Genomic DNA, 13,087 nt, shown 5'->3' with positions numbered 1-13,087 from the left:
GGGAAAGACCAACACTGCACATGCACTCAATGCAATTAAAAGCAACAAAAGCAATTTACAGCAATCCATTTACAACAACGACATCTACAGCACAGAGGAGCCCGTTTACGAGTTACCTCGTGGGAGAATAGCCCTAATCAAACCGCCATGGTGTTTCTCAAATATTTTTGGTTTGTTTGTGACACCTTAAAGCTGTTCTCTGGTGAGTTTTTAGGTAGCTTGGGAAACTGTTCCACAGAACTGCAGCAAAATACACACGTTCGTTTTTCCCCATGGGCCACTGAAATCTGCAGGGATCAAAGTTAGCAGAGCATAGCTCCTTCTGGTGAAGTACTGATGTGTCATTTATACGGATGAAATAATTACAGTTTCAGACAACTTTAATGTCCTCAAGAGGCAATTCCATTTCGCAGCAGTCATAGTTTAATGACAAGATCATATATTCAAATGGGGAAAAAAGCTACGGATATTTACAGAATATTTACAAAAAATTCAGCAGGATAGTGCAAAGGTCTTAAAATGTCTGAGTAAGGCTGGACCTGTATTTGCATGTCAAAGTGCTTAAAGTGCATATTGGTCCAACCCTAGATATTTGGAGACAGAGTTATGGACAATTTTGTGGGTAAACCCCAATTTAATCAGAGTGACTCCTATTTCCACCTTGAGCCATTTCAGTTATTCAAAGTAATTTCCCACGCTGCCACGTAGGGCTGCATGATATGGGCAAATAATCTCGTATTTATTTTTAACCAAATGTTGCAATTGAGATTTGACTTGCGAATTAGAGCACAACTGTTGGAATCCTGGAAATAGAATGACTATTCTAATTCTATAGTTAGAATATAAAAGTGGGCACTTTGAATAGAGCGTTGTTTGAGATGACAACGAATTAAAATGCCAGGGAGGAGTTGTGACAGGGTAGGAATTAAAGTTAAGTGTTTCCCAGAGGACCCTATACATTTTGGCTACGTTGCATGTTCTCTTAGCTACTTCATGTAGCTAACATATTCTTGCTTTGCATATTCCTCTTTGATTTAGAAGACATTGTTGCACAAACAACATGCTGATTTGGGTCTACACCATCACTGATATTGTCAGGGTGTATTAGCTAGCTACGTGTGCTCTTACTCGGTACAATTATTAGCTAGCTAGCTATTAGCATTAGCGGCTAACAATTAGCATCTCACAAGATTTAGGGCAACTTGCTAAGAAAAGACAAACTAGCTGTTTGCTGATGTAAGAAACACAAACTAATAGTGTCATTATAGAACGCTAGTGGATTTATATTAAGAAGCAAAGTGAAAACAGCATTGTTGTCATCAACATTGTTGTATGTGCTGCATTCATCATGCAGACTGAACGCAAGTGTCTCATGGTTGAGGAACGTCAAATGCGCTCCTTGAGTGACTGGGGGCGTGGCGAGGGCTGTGTGGAAAGTGGCACAGAGAGAAAGCGGAGAGCGTTGACTCAAGTAGCGAAGTAAACACTAAAAATGTACATTACACATGGCGTATCACATTTAACAACCCAAACATTCAAATACCTGTATAGAAGGTCAAGTAAAAACCAAACCGGTCCCTGCATCAATACCGGTATAACTTAAAATACTGTATACCGCCCAGCCCTAATTTGAAGATGTCTGAACAACTGAAGCTATGACCTGGTGAGAAACCCAAAGTTAGGATATGCAATTAAAGATGATTACCAAAAAAGGTTTGTTCTTTTTATAGGCAATTAAACAGTATAAGTGTAGCCTAAACCAGTCAAATTTGGATTCTCACCTGACATCTTCATCACAGGCTGAGCAGTGGATGGTAGATTGATGTTTCCAATGGGCCTCTCCAGTGGCCTTGCTTTAGGAAGTCAGTCAGACCGTTGGTATGGGAAATGACTGCTCTAGTAGCAATGGGCCTTAGGAGAATACATAGCAAATCTTTATAGAGCCCCTTTAGATTTTTTTGGAGCCTTGTTTGACAGCATACCATTACATTTTTGGATACTCACCCCTCAGATTCCCAAATGTGTTTCTGTTACTCATTAAAAAAACTATGTTTCAGTCTTAGGGGTGTGGTTCGATGTGGCAGTTAATGATGTTTGTCCCCCATGGGTCACCATAGGAACAAAGTCAACACTTCCTCAAAATAGTGAGAATCGTTTTTAAATCTGTAATTAATTTGGACGTTTTTGCAGGTTGTCGTCGGCCAATTTTGTGTTTGGTGCAGTTTTTATTTAATTAAACTTTCTTTTTTAACAACAAATCAATACAGGAAATACACGTGGGAACACAAGTATATATGAATAATATACAACATTACACAAGGACCTTAAGGGACATACAATCCTAACAGCTTTTTTGTTAGTAGAGTATTTAATTGTCTTAAAATACAGTTCAGTTTCTTTTTGTAAGGTAAGAAAATGTTTTTTGTTTGTTTGTAAATTTACATTTGTGAATAGGAAATTTGGCCAAAAGAATAATGAAATTAATGACATAAAAATGTTTCAGTTTATTTCCATCGTAGGTAAAGAATCCAAGCAGTACATCTCTCCACAATAGTGTAAAATCTTCATAAATGTGTTCAATTATAAATCTACTGATGTCTTGCCACAGTTTTCTTACATGAATACAATGCCAAAAAAGATGCAACACTGTTTCTGGGTGGTCATTACAAAAGGAGCCATTTGAGTTGATGTTTTCCTTAAACTTCTTCATATAGTGGTTGGCAGGATAATATTTATGAATCATTTTAAAGGAAACTTCCTTAATTTGGTTAACAAGTAGGTATGTGTGTGGCAACATCCAAACTTTTTTCCAACATATATAATCAATAAATCCATTCCAGTAAGGCATGACATAAGGTATAGATAGATACAACATCCTGCTGAAACAAGGTTTGTATCGCTCTGTTGTTGAATGGACCAAAGGAGAAACAAATCTTTCCTACTGATGAGTCAACAGGGTCAACAGAAGGTAGCCTCTGAGGGTCAGGTCTTGACACGTTCCTGAATAATAAAGCAACACCTGAGGGAATGGCATCTATAACAATTTCAAAATCTTTAGGTGTTACAGGCACCTTGTAACGTGATAAGAATTCCTTATAACTGAGTAAAAGACCCTCTGCATTTACCAGTTGGCTCACCAATAGGATATTATTTCGGAACCAATATTCTAAAAACAAGGAAGTATTTTTATACAATATATCCTGATTATTCCATATATAATATCTGTGTGAAGAACAATTATGCTTATAAATTAAGGACCATTACAAGAAAACCTGCCGATGAAAAGGAGAAAGTTTCACTGGAACTTTGTCAGTAATATAATTGCAAACCAACATGAAGTTAATGCCACCAAAAGTAGAGAAGACATGATGAGGAATAAAATTCCACATAGAAGTGGGTCTTCTTAGGAATTGTTTCATCCAATTGATCTTAAAAGTATTATTTAAGGTAGTAAAGTCCAGAAAATTCAGCCCACCATTCTCATAAGTGTTCATTACAACAGTTTTCATTATGTAATGGGTACGGTTTCTCCAAAGAAAGTTGAAAAGCATCTGGTCTATCTCCTTGCATATTTTACTGTCAAGATATAAAGATAGAGCGCCATATGTTAGTCTAGAGATACCTTCAGCCTTGGTTATTAGGACTCTACATTTTAAAGATAAGTCCCTCTGAAGCCATTGATTTAGCGTCTTCTAGGTTTTTTTAATAAGAGGGTTAAAATTTAGCAAGACTAGACTTTTGATCCTTTATAATGGTTATGCTTAAATATGTAAGTTCTTCTTTTACTGGAATACCATCATTTGAAGGTGTCACACAATCTTTGACAGCCGAGTTCACATTTAGTAATGTTAAGATATAGACCAGACGCTTTGGAAAAGGTTTGTAATCACATTGATCAATATGGGAATTTGGTTAGCATCTTTTTCAGAAAAAGTGTAGTATCGTCAGCCAGCTGGCTAATAATAATTTCTTTACCAGCCATGGAAATACCTTGTACAGGACTATTATTTAAAGAATTTATAAGAAGTTGGGTGATTAATAAAAACAGGTACGGAGAGATAGGACAACCTTGCCTAATTCCTCTCTTTAACTCAAATCTAGCTGAGGTGCCATATTTCAATTTGAGATGTTATCATTTGTATAGAGAGTCTTAATAGCCTTACAGAAAAAATCCCCAAAGCCAAGTCTCTCAAGGGAGTAGAAGAGGAACTGATGCTCTACTGATGCTCTACTGTTTCAACTGAACCGCGGCCCTAGGACCATGCCCCAGGACTACTTGACATGATGACTCCTTGCTGTCCCCAGTCCACCTGGCCGTGCTGCTGCTCCAGTTTCAACTGTTCTGCCTTATTATTATTCGACCATGCTGGTCATTTATGAACATTTGAACATCTTGGCCATGTTCTGTTATAATCTCTACCCGGCACAGCCAGAAGAGGACTGGCCACCCCACATAGCCTGGTTCCTCTCTAGGTTTCTTCCTAGGTTTTGGCTTTTCTAGGGAGTTTTTCCTAGCCACCGTGCTTCTACACCTGCATTGCTTGCTGTTTGGGGTTTTAGGCTGGGTTTCTGTACAGCACTTTGAGATATCAGCTGATGTACGAAGGGCTATATAAATAAATTTGATTTGATTTGATTTGATTTATAAAAATCTAAAAACAATATGAAGAGATCCTCGGTTATTAGGTCTGAGTAGTCAAGTATGTCTAATACCAGTCTGACATTGTTAGAAATATGTCTGTTCCTCATAAAGCCAGACTGTGTTTCATCAATGATTGCATCCAGGACTTCCTTAATTATTTTTGCAAGTAGGGAGGCTAATATCTTATAGTCAATATTAAGAAGACAAATTGGACGCCAGTTATCGATGAGCAGCACTTCTTTTTTAGGCTTAGGTATCAGTGTTATTAACCCCTGACTCATTGTAGGAGGGAGAACATTGTTTTTAATACTCTCTAAAAAGACTTCAAATAGGAAGGGAGCTACTTGTTCAGAAATAATTTTTTAATTCTGATGTAATTCCATCAACACCTGATGATTTATTGTTCTTTAGATGTTTGATAGACTCTATAATCTCTTCAACTTTCACACTGTTTAGATAGTGAACATTATTCAGTGAGTTAAAAAACATATCTGTGGATTCCTGACAGTACATAGAGCTACACAATTTTCTGTAGAAATTGCTACAGTATTTAGCGATTTAATTTTTGGTCATCTGTAATAACACCATAAATGTTTAATTTATGGATAGTATTATTTTTAGATTGCAATTTTTCGAGTCTAAAGAAATAGGATGGAATAGGAATCCATTTTTCCTAGATCTAATAAAGGCTCCTGCTTTTAATGTATATATATTATCCAGTTTATTTTGTAACTCAATTAGTTCCATCTTCTCCCCCAAGAGGTCAGCTGGGGACCTCTGAGAAAGGGAAGTTATCTTAATGATCACCTTTTCCTCCTCAGCTCTTCTGGTCTTAGCAAGATTACTACCATATTTTCTAAGGTATTTGAACACCTCAAATTTGAAGAGCTCCCAGTTCTTGCAGTAAGGTTTTCACAAGCCCTTTCCTAAAAGTGTGAAAGAAGATCTTTAACCTCAAACTTAACTATATCATTATTTAATAATGAGCTATTTATTAGCTTCCAGTAGGATGCTCTACCAAGGATAGTATCAGGGATAAATATTTTGATATCAATGTAAATTGCTATATGGTCTGTGAGGGGAGTAGTACAAATATTTGTAGTAACACACTCACTATCAATACATTTGGATATAAGTCAAAAATCTATTCTGGATTGTCTGGAATCTCTTTTGTTACTCCAAGTGAATGATCTGTCGGCCAGAAACCTCTCTCTCCATATATCAGTAAGATCAAACATTACCATAAAAAGTATTAAACCCAAATTCTGATTGGTTGGCCTACCTGGGGGCCATCTATCAGTTGAATTATCTATAGTAATGTTAAAGTCCCCTCCTATCAATAATAATGAATTCGGAAATTTAGATAACCAATGAATTATAAGTTTCTCTATAGATTCAATCAACTCATCATTCTCGTGTTTGGTGTTGTACCCATAGAAGTTTACAGTAATGAGTGTAATGTCATTGTAACTGATCACAAGACAAATAAAGTGACCAAAGGGGTCACATTCCGAGTGTAGAATATTACCACCAAAGGTATTGTTCATTGTAGTGACACCGGCGGAGCGTTCAGATCCATGGGAAAGCCAAATATCGTTGCCCCACTGTGACCTCCAGAAGTTGGCATCAGCCGAAATTGAGCAAAAATTTCGAAATTATTTAGCAAATAAAATAAGGTCTTGTGCACTGTAGTAGGATGAGTCAAAGACGTAGGAGCAGTGAACGTAAGCGATAAGGAACATCGGTTAAATGGATATCTGCACCATTTAAGTCAACATAAAGTGAAAATAGCTTATTCTATCAACTTTGAGCTAGATGTTATCCAGCTTTTGAAATTCAACTCAACAGAAAATTAAGACCAAACCAAGGGTTCTTGTAGTAAGAGAGACTAAAAACCCTCTTTAGTGTAATCAGGAACTATTCTGAGAAATAAAATACAAAATAATAATTTAAATAAAAGGGCACCTACTATTTTAAGTGTATATGAAAACTGATCATAAAATTTTTTGAATAAAACATGTTTTACATATAAACGTTCCTAAGACCTTTTTCACATGGAAATAAGTATTAATAACTAAATAGAAAAATAAACATGTAAAGTCAGAGCAGACCTGTATGCCCTTTGAAACAGTATCTTAGTTACTGTATACATAAACAATTAATACAGCTTCTTCGTAAGTTTGTAAACAAAATAGGCCTTCTGGTCATACAAGAACAAACTAATAAATTGAAGTACCTGAGTATTCCTGAAAAATAGTCACCTGATGCTTGTGAGGTAAAGTTAAACAATACAAGGAAAATTAGAATACTGTAACGACCCTGGGTTTATAAGTGCGGAAATGCTGTTTCATTACAATACCATGGGTGAAACCATCAATCTGTTTCTTCTGGTGAGATTTTAGGGAGGAATATGGATTTCTGAACCGTTGATGAAGCCTCGTCCTCCGACCAAGTAAGCAACCTTTCCCTCATTTCGTGCTATCTTGATCTTATTGTTTGAGGAGAGTGCACAATTATGAACTTGAAAATGTATGAATAAACCAATTAGGCACATTTGGGTAGTCTTGATACTACCTTTTGAATAGATATGCAAGATTTCACTGGATCACTCAAAACTTTGCACATACAGTGCTGTCATCTAGTGGTCAAAGTCTAAATTGCGCCTGGGCTGGAATAATTCATTATGCCCGTTCTCTTGCTTTTCAAAGATGAAGGTACAAAAAACGCTTTTTTTCTTTCTTTTGTATTATCTTTTACCAGATCAAATGTGTTATATTCTCCTACATTCCTTTCACATTTCCACAAAATTCAAAGTGTTTCCTTTCAAATTGTATCAGTAATATTCATATCCTTGTTTCAGGGTCTGAGCTACAGGCAGTTAGATTTTAGTCATTTTAGGCGACGATTGAAAAAAAGGGGCGGATCCATAAAATGTTTTTAAGCCTATACCTAACTATTTTCCTAACTTTAACCTCATTTTCCTAGCATGTTATGTTAATTCCAACCTGCCACGTGATTTATCCTAACCTGCCAGATTAGTTATCTAAACCTCTAAATCCCTGGTTTGGGATTGGGCCATGACTACTTCCTGTTAATCTCTCATAGAAAGACTACTGGAAAAACAACTAGGAAACTTCCAATTTGGCCGAGTTTTCAAATCAAATCAAATGTATTTATATAGCCATTCGTACATTTCCACTTGGAAAGTATCATAAACAACCAATAGGAAGCTCTTTGCAAATAATTTACGTTATATGTAAATATGTAAACACAGTTGAGCAAATTGCCCAAGATTATTGTTCTGGTTTAACCGAGATTAATTTTCTGTAAATACCTCAATGAAGGTTAAAGTAACTGTCCAGTGACAATATCACTTAAGTTCATTGTTTGTTAGCTCATTCTCAAATAATGTTGTTGACTCGTCCTATACTCGTATTTGACGCCAACGCATTTGAGAAAAGAAAACATCTCAAAAATGCTTACTATTTCAACCATATAATGTGAAGTCAGGTTGGCTCACTGGCTGTGTTGGCCAATCAGCGGTTGACTTGTGATTAATATTTTTAATGACCTGTTTACACCCACAGCAATATGTCCACATCATTGTTATTGGGGTACGCCCATATCATTCAAACACCGAAAAGCTTATTTTCAACATATTTAATTATCTTTTGGTAGGAAAAGTGTTTTACTCATATTGTAAATTATAGGTCATATTTCATAGAAATCTGGAAACACTGGGCAGTTACTTTAACACAAAAATATTTTATTTTTAAAGAAAACGTCAAGAGTCGCCGAATAAATGAAAGTAATTTGACAAATGTAAAATACAGATGTTGAATCAGCTATGTGAGTACAACAATACACACATTAAACATTATCAAGGGTTAAAAAACAAGTTCAAATTACTTATGTCCATTGTGGTCCTCTTATGAATATCTTTCATCTTCAGTTTGTTCCATTGTTCACGCATCTGCAAGCAAAGCAGCAACAGCACTGATAAACCATCATACCTGGTATAAACACATTTAAAGAGAGAAGGAATTGCAACTTCTCCATCTGCTTTTAATCGAATTTATATTTTTACTTCATTTTTAGATAATTAATTAGTGTACATCCTCTTAAAGACTACAACAAATTCCCTCTCGCCTTTTTTTGCTTTGGGCGTTGATTTATTAATATGTCCATTGTGTTTTGAAGCATTGGGCTACTTACTTTTAGTACAGTTGTTATAACTCAGGACCTTGTTTTTTTGCGCTAGAAAAGACATTGTGGATCATATATAGCCTACTAAGGCCAGCACAATAGAACATAATGCCAAGGAAACTCAACGCAGGCTAAGACATGAACACGTTCCAAAAATGTATTCAACAAATCAAAATCAATCAATCAAATCAGCCCAAATTAGGAAACAGGATTCAATGAAAACATCTAGAGTGTGACTACAGCTAATGTTATATAGATACATTATTATAGCTTAAATAGACAATTTTGTCGTTAACATTTCAATACTTCAGTCATATCCATAGCCCACTGTAGGCTAATCCAAAAATGCAGTCTAATGAAAAAATGAATGAACGATTTCCAGATGACTATTTCGACTGGTGCCAATAACCTTGGATGGGATATATTTTCAATTCAGTTTATGATGTCTCTATCCAACTAGACTCCGAGATATCTTGTGGTTTTGCGTCTTCAGAGACACTCGTTGGCAAACTCTCCTTTGAAAGTGAGAGGACCTCGTCAAAGTCCGCAGTACCTATAGCGTGTCCATTAGTCCAGCAAGACAGGGCCGGGCTAGACGCACCGCAATACTGGGGTGAGGTCGGCGCAAAATCCGTTGGTTCTGCGTAATAAGTAAGGGCTCTACCCGAACTGTCCGTTGCGGACAGCTGTAGTGCCTTCCCAGCTGTTGCATATGACAGCAAAGTTGCCGTGTTTCCAGTCGCGTCATTTGTGCGGGAGGCATAGTCCAGTCTGTTGTTGGTCGGTGTCACAAACCATCTCGGGGATGCCGCCATCGTGTCCTCCTCGCTGGTTTGCGGTGACAGCATGCTGTTAGTTAAGGGGACGTTATAGTCTAGTCCAGACGTAGCTCCTGCGCTAGGGCGGAAACAGGACTTGGCATAAGTGCTGACGAATTGGTGCTGAAGGAAAGAATTAGCAAGTGCATATCTGGCACCGGGCACAAACTGGGCGTAGGTCGAGTCACTCGGCGATGGCGTCAACCGGTCACTATCGTAGCCTGTGTAGATTCTAGAGACATGCAAAACAATCAATTAGGAAATTGGAAAATACTACAAATGAGAAAGACCTAAAATAAAACTCTTCCACAAGGGTGAAGTAACAATGGCATGCAATTATTTAAAAAAATTAACGGACGTCTTACACCATTAAGCCTAAATCATCTCCAATAGTTTCTTACATTATATTTAAAACACTAAATATTTGAAGATAATACTGGCAAGAAAATTGAACTTGTCTGCCCACATGAATTCTGACACACAAACGCATAAATATCCAATTGAACAAAAATATGCGCGTATCCAAATCCATAATGCATTTCAAGCTCGTTTACATCATAATGTAGTCCTTACCTTTAAAGCTGGTATTGAAGAAATCATTAAAAAAAACATATGGTTGTTTTAGGAGTGACAACAACGTCACAAATAAATGGGGAAAAGTCGTGCGTAAAGCATAGTCTAATTTCGGAACAAACTACATTAAATGTGTTAATATTTTAGTCACAATTTGTGATATTAATAATTTCAATAGAATAATATTTAAATATGTAAGGATATTAAAAAACAAAACAATGGCTAAGCTAATATATTTTTTACTTACTTGTCATAATTGTCCCGAAAACCTTTTGCGAAAGGATTGTGGTCTATTTTCAGCTGTGTTATCTGAAAGAAGAAAACAAAAACATTAAAAAGGCCTAACCGAGTCTGTCAATTTGTGAACCACTTTTACCCCAATAGGAAAATATTTGCCTAGCCCCAATTTAAAAAATGAATCAATATTTGAAAGAACGAATTTCCTTACGTCTGTGTTCTGGTATGCTGTGACTGCAACGAATTGCGTCTCGGGGAACGTAAATGACTGTCTGGGTTGACTGGCGTTCTCGGCCCCATCTTCGTGCACCTCGACCACATTAAGACGGGGTTGGTACCTATGGAGGGACTGAACGACAACCATCTGAACAGAGGACATGAAAAACAGGTGTTAATTGGGGCATCTGTGATCATCTCTAGAGACAAAGCACAATTTGAAGATTTGTGTAAAAAAGAAAAAAAAAGAAAAATAAATTCTGAATTATTTCATACAATATGGTTGATAAATACATAAAAATTCATTTTTTATAGACAATCTCTCAATTAAACGTCTCTAGACTTGAATATAGCATATTTTCAAGACCTCACACCGTATATATATGAGCCTGTACGAAATAAAGATTATATTAAACATACCTGCCCTGCACTTTCCAATGCCCCTTTATTATTTGCCAACTTCAGTTTTCCAAAGGAAATTTCTTGACGCATCCAGTGCGCGCCGGTGTTCGGAGAGTCTGGATGCATGTAGGCCTTGTTCCCTATAAATTGATTATTGAAGACATTACTCACTTTCTTTGTCAGAAAACCTCACTTGGAGAGCATAGAAGGGGGACAAGAAAAGTAACATCACTTGCCTGTCCCATTTGACTCAGCTTTACCGCAGGGTACCCACTGTCCTCCTTGGAACCGCCAGTGATTAGGGTCCGCGAGACTGACGTCCACAAAAATATTGTAATTTGCCGTCGGATCAAGTCCAGATATATTAAAGCTCAGGAATGGAAACATTCGTCTGGAAGAATAAAAAATATAGAGTTTTATTTCCTTTACAACTTCCTAAAGCCCGCTAAAACTTTACTTAATGAGACAACGAAATTCATTATAATTGGGACTATTGCTGTGGCCATATTTTGTTAATAAACCCCAGGCGTTTTCAATAAACAGGTCAATTTGACTTCGTCCAAATAAGTACGGCAGTTTGCCCACTATGTGATTTGATTTGATGTTGACATTAGCTAACATTATGCAAGGCAAGCGAGAAAGTGAACGGGTCAATACTCACCGCCCCTGTTTAGTGATGATCATCTCTGTTTGGTGCCTGTGAAACGTGAGCCACAGAGCCCTATTGCAGAGATAAACTTGCGCTTTACCAAAAACCATCCCGGTTTGCATTGCTGAGGTCTTGTGGAAAGCCCCTCCTTGGTGGCCATGCCCGTATGGCTGGGCGTAAAAATATCCGGGTGCTGGGAAGCCTTGAGGTGACGTAGTGGTCAAGAGGCTATTATATGAGCCTTGCGTGACCACAGGATGGTGTGCCATGTAGTGACCCGAACTGGTGATGGCGAGGGCCGGGTAGGTGGCTCCGTGTAGTGTCCGGTGTGGGAACATGGTACCAGGCGAGGCAGCAGACGCGGACTGAGCTTGGCTGCGGCTGGGCTGAGACGAGGGATACGGTCCCTCTGTAGATCCATGGAAGTTATGACGATTGTCGCAGACGGTCTCTTGAGCAGACTGCCTACTGCTTCCCTTATCGCCGTCACCAAATGAGTCCTCCGAGTCGATAAAGTCGTCTGCGTCTGACAGATTTGTCATCCCTGTGGTTTCTTTATTAGAACGTGTTAGGTTCCTCTTTTCAGTTCAGCCCTTCACTTCAGGAGAGCATAGGGTGGTACTGGGTAGCGAGTTCAGACCTGTGGTAGTCGCTATCCATATTATTGGGCGTTGGATGTTGAGATGCGAAGATATTGGAGCTGCGCAGGGAGAATTACGCTCAACACAAAAACCAATTTGGTTAAGGTTACGCGTATCACATGAAGGGAATATGAACTCTAAATACTCTTGGAACGAAACTAATGAAACGTCTACAGTTGTTACTCTTTACATTACAGAATAGGGATAAGGTTTTAGAAGTAGCCTGTACAAACAGTTATATTTATAACAGTTATATAAATCTCTGATCATGTTCGTTTTGCTGGACGAACAAAATACTGCTGTTTTTATACCTCTAGTACCATGCGACAGGTATATTATATTTAAACATGTTTATAGTTAATGACAACATTCATATTTCATTATTCGAAAAAAATGTAAATCAGGAAATATGACTAAATATTGAAAGTGGGCATCACCTCACATCAAATGGGGAGGGTCACTTTAATGTTATTGGAAAACAAGGCTCCAAGGAGTGTCAGAAATGTCAAATATGGCATAACTAATTGAAAAATGGCAGCTAGTGACAGCTGGCAGCTAGGCAAGATTCACAGGGTGTGTCGGAAGTGGTACCCTAGTCACTATATACAGTTGAAGTCGGAAGTTTACATACCTCAACCAATTACATTTAAACTCAGTTTTTCACAATTCCTGACATTTAATCCTAGTAAAAATTCCCTGTCTT

The 13,087-nt window shown here is 37.5% G+C and overlaps 2 protein-coding genes across 2 annotated transcripts in view; both read right to left on the bottom strand.

The window, feature by feature from the left end:
• The window catches only part of LOC135542608 (sodium-driven chloride bicarbonate exchanger-like), a 39,902-nt gene extending 37,854 nt beyond the window's left edge, over positions 1-2,048 (bottom strand). Inside the window, exons 1-2 of the mRNA XM_064969710.1 lie at positions 2,005-2,048; positions 1,782-1,911 (exon numbers count right to left, since the gene is read on the bottom strand). The gene's annotated coding sequence lies outside the window, so the exon portion shown is untranslated. The remainder of the gene's footprint in view (positions 1-1,781; positions 1,912-2,004) is intronic.
• Positions 2,049-4,281: 2,233 nt separating this feature from the next.
• Positions 4,282-12,285, bottom strand: LOC135542609 (T-box brain protein 1-like). The gene is made up of 7 exons (XM_064969711.1): positions 11,756-12,285; positions 11,331-11,485; positions 11,113-11,234; positions 10,688-10,840; positions 10,487-10,548; positions 9,293-9,898; positions 4,282-4,570 (listed from the first exon to the last, which is right to left on the bottom strand). The coding sequence occupies exons 1-7, from the start codon at positions 12,283-12,285 to the stop codon at positions 4,498-4,500; spliced, it is 1,701 nt and encodes a 566-aa protein (XP_064825783.1). The 3' UTR covers positions 4,282-4,497.
• Between the last annotated feature and the right edge of the window lie 802 nt (positions 12,286-13,087).

Source organism: Oncorhynchus masou, chromosome 6 (genome assembly GCF_036934945.1).
Source record: "Oncorhynchus masou masou isolate Uvic2021 chromosome 6, UVic_Omas_1.1, whole genome shotgun sequence".
In the NCBI taxonomy this organism is placed as follows: Eukaryota; Metazoa; Chordata; class Actinopteri; order Salmoniformes; family Salmonidae; genus Oncorhynchus; species Oncorhynchus masou.
Note: the sequence above shows the minus strand (reverse complement) of the source record. Positions and strands in the feature narration are given on the sequence as shown.

Coding starts and splice junctions, on each gene's coding strand:
- LOC135542609 (XM_064969711.1), bottom strand. CDS start 12,285: ATGACAAATCTGTCAGACGCAGACGACTTTATCGACTCGGAGGACTCA. Junction 11,486..11,755: donor ATCATCACTAAACAGGGGCG/GTGAGTATTGAC, acceptor TTATTCTTCCAG/ACGAATGTTTCCATTCCTGA. Junction 9,899..10,486: donor TTTCGGGACAATTATGACAA/GTAAGTAAAAAA, acceptor GCATGTCTCTAG/AATCTACACAGGCTACGATA.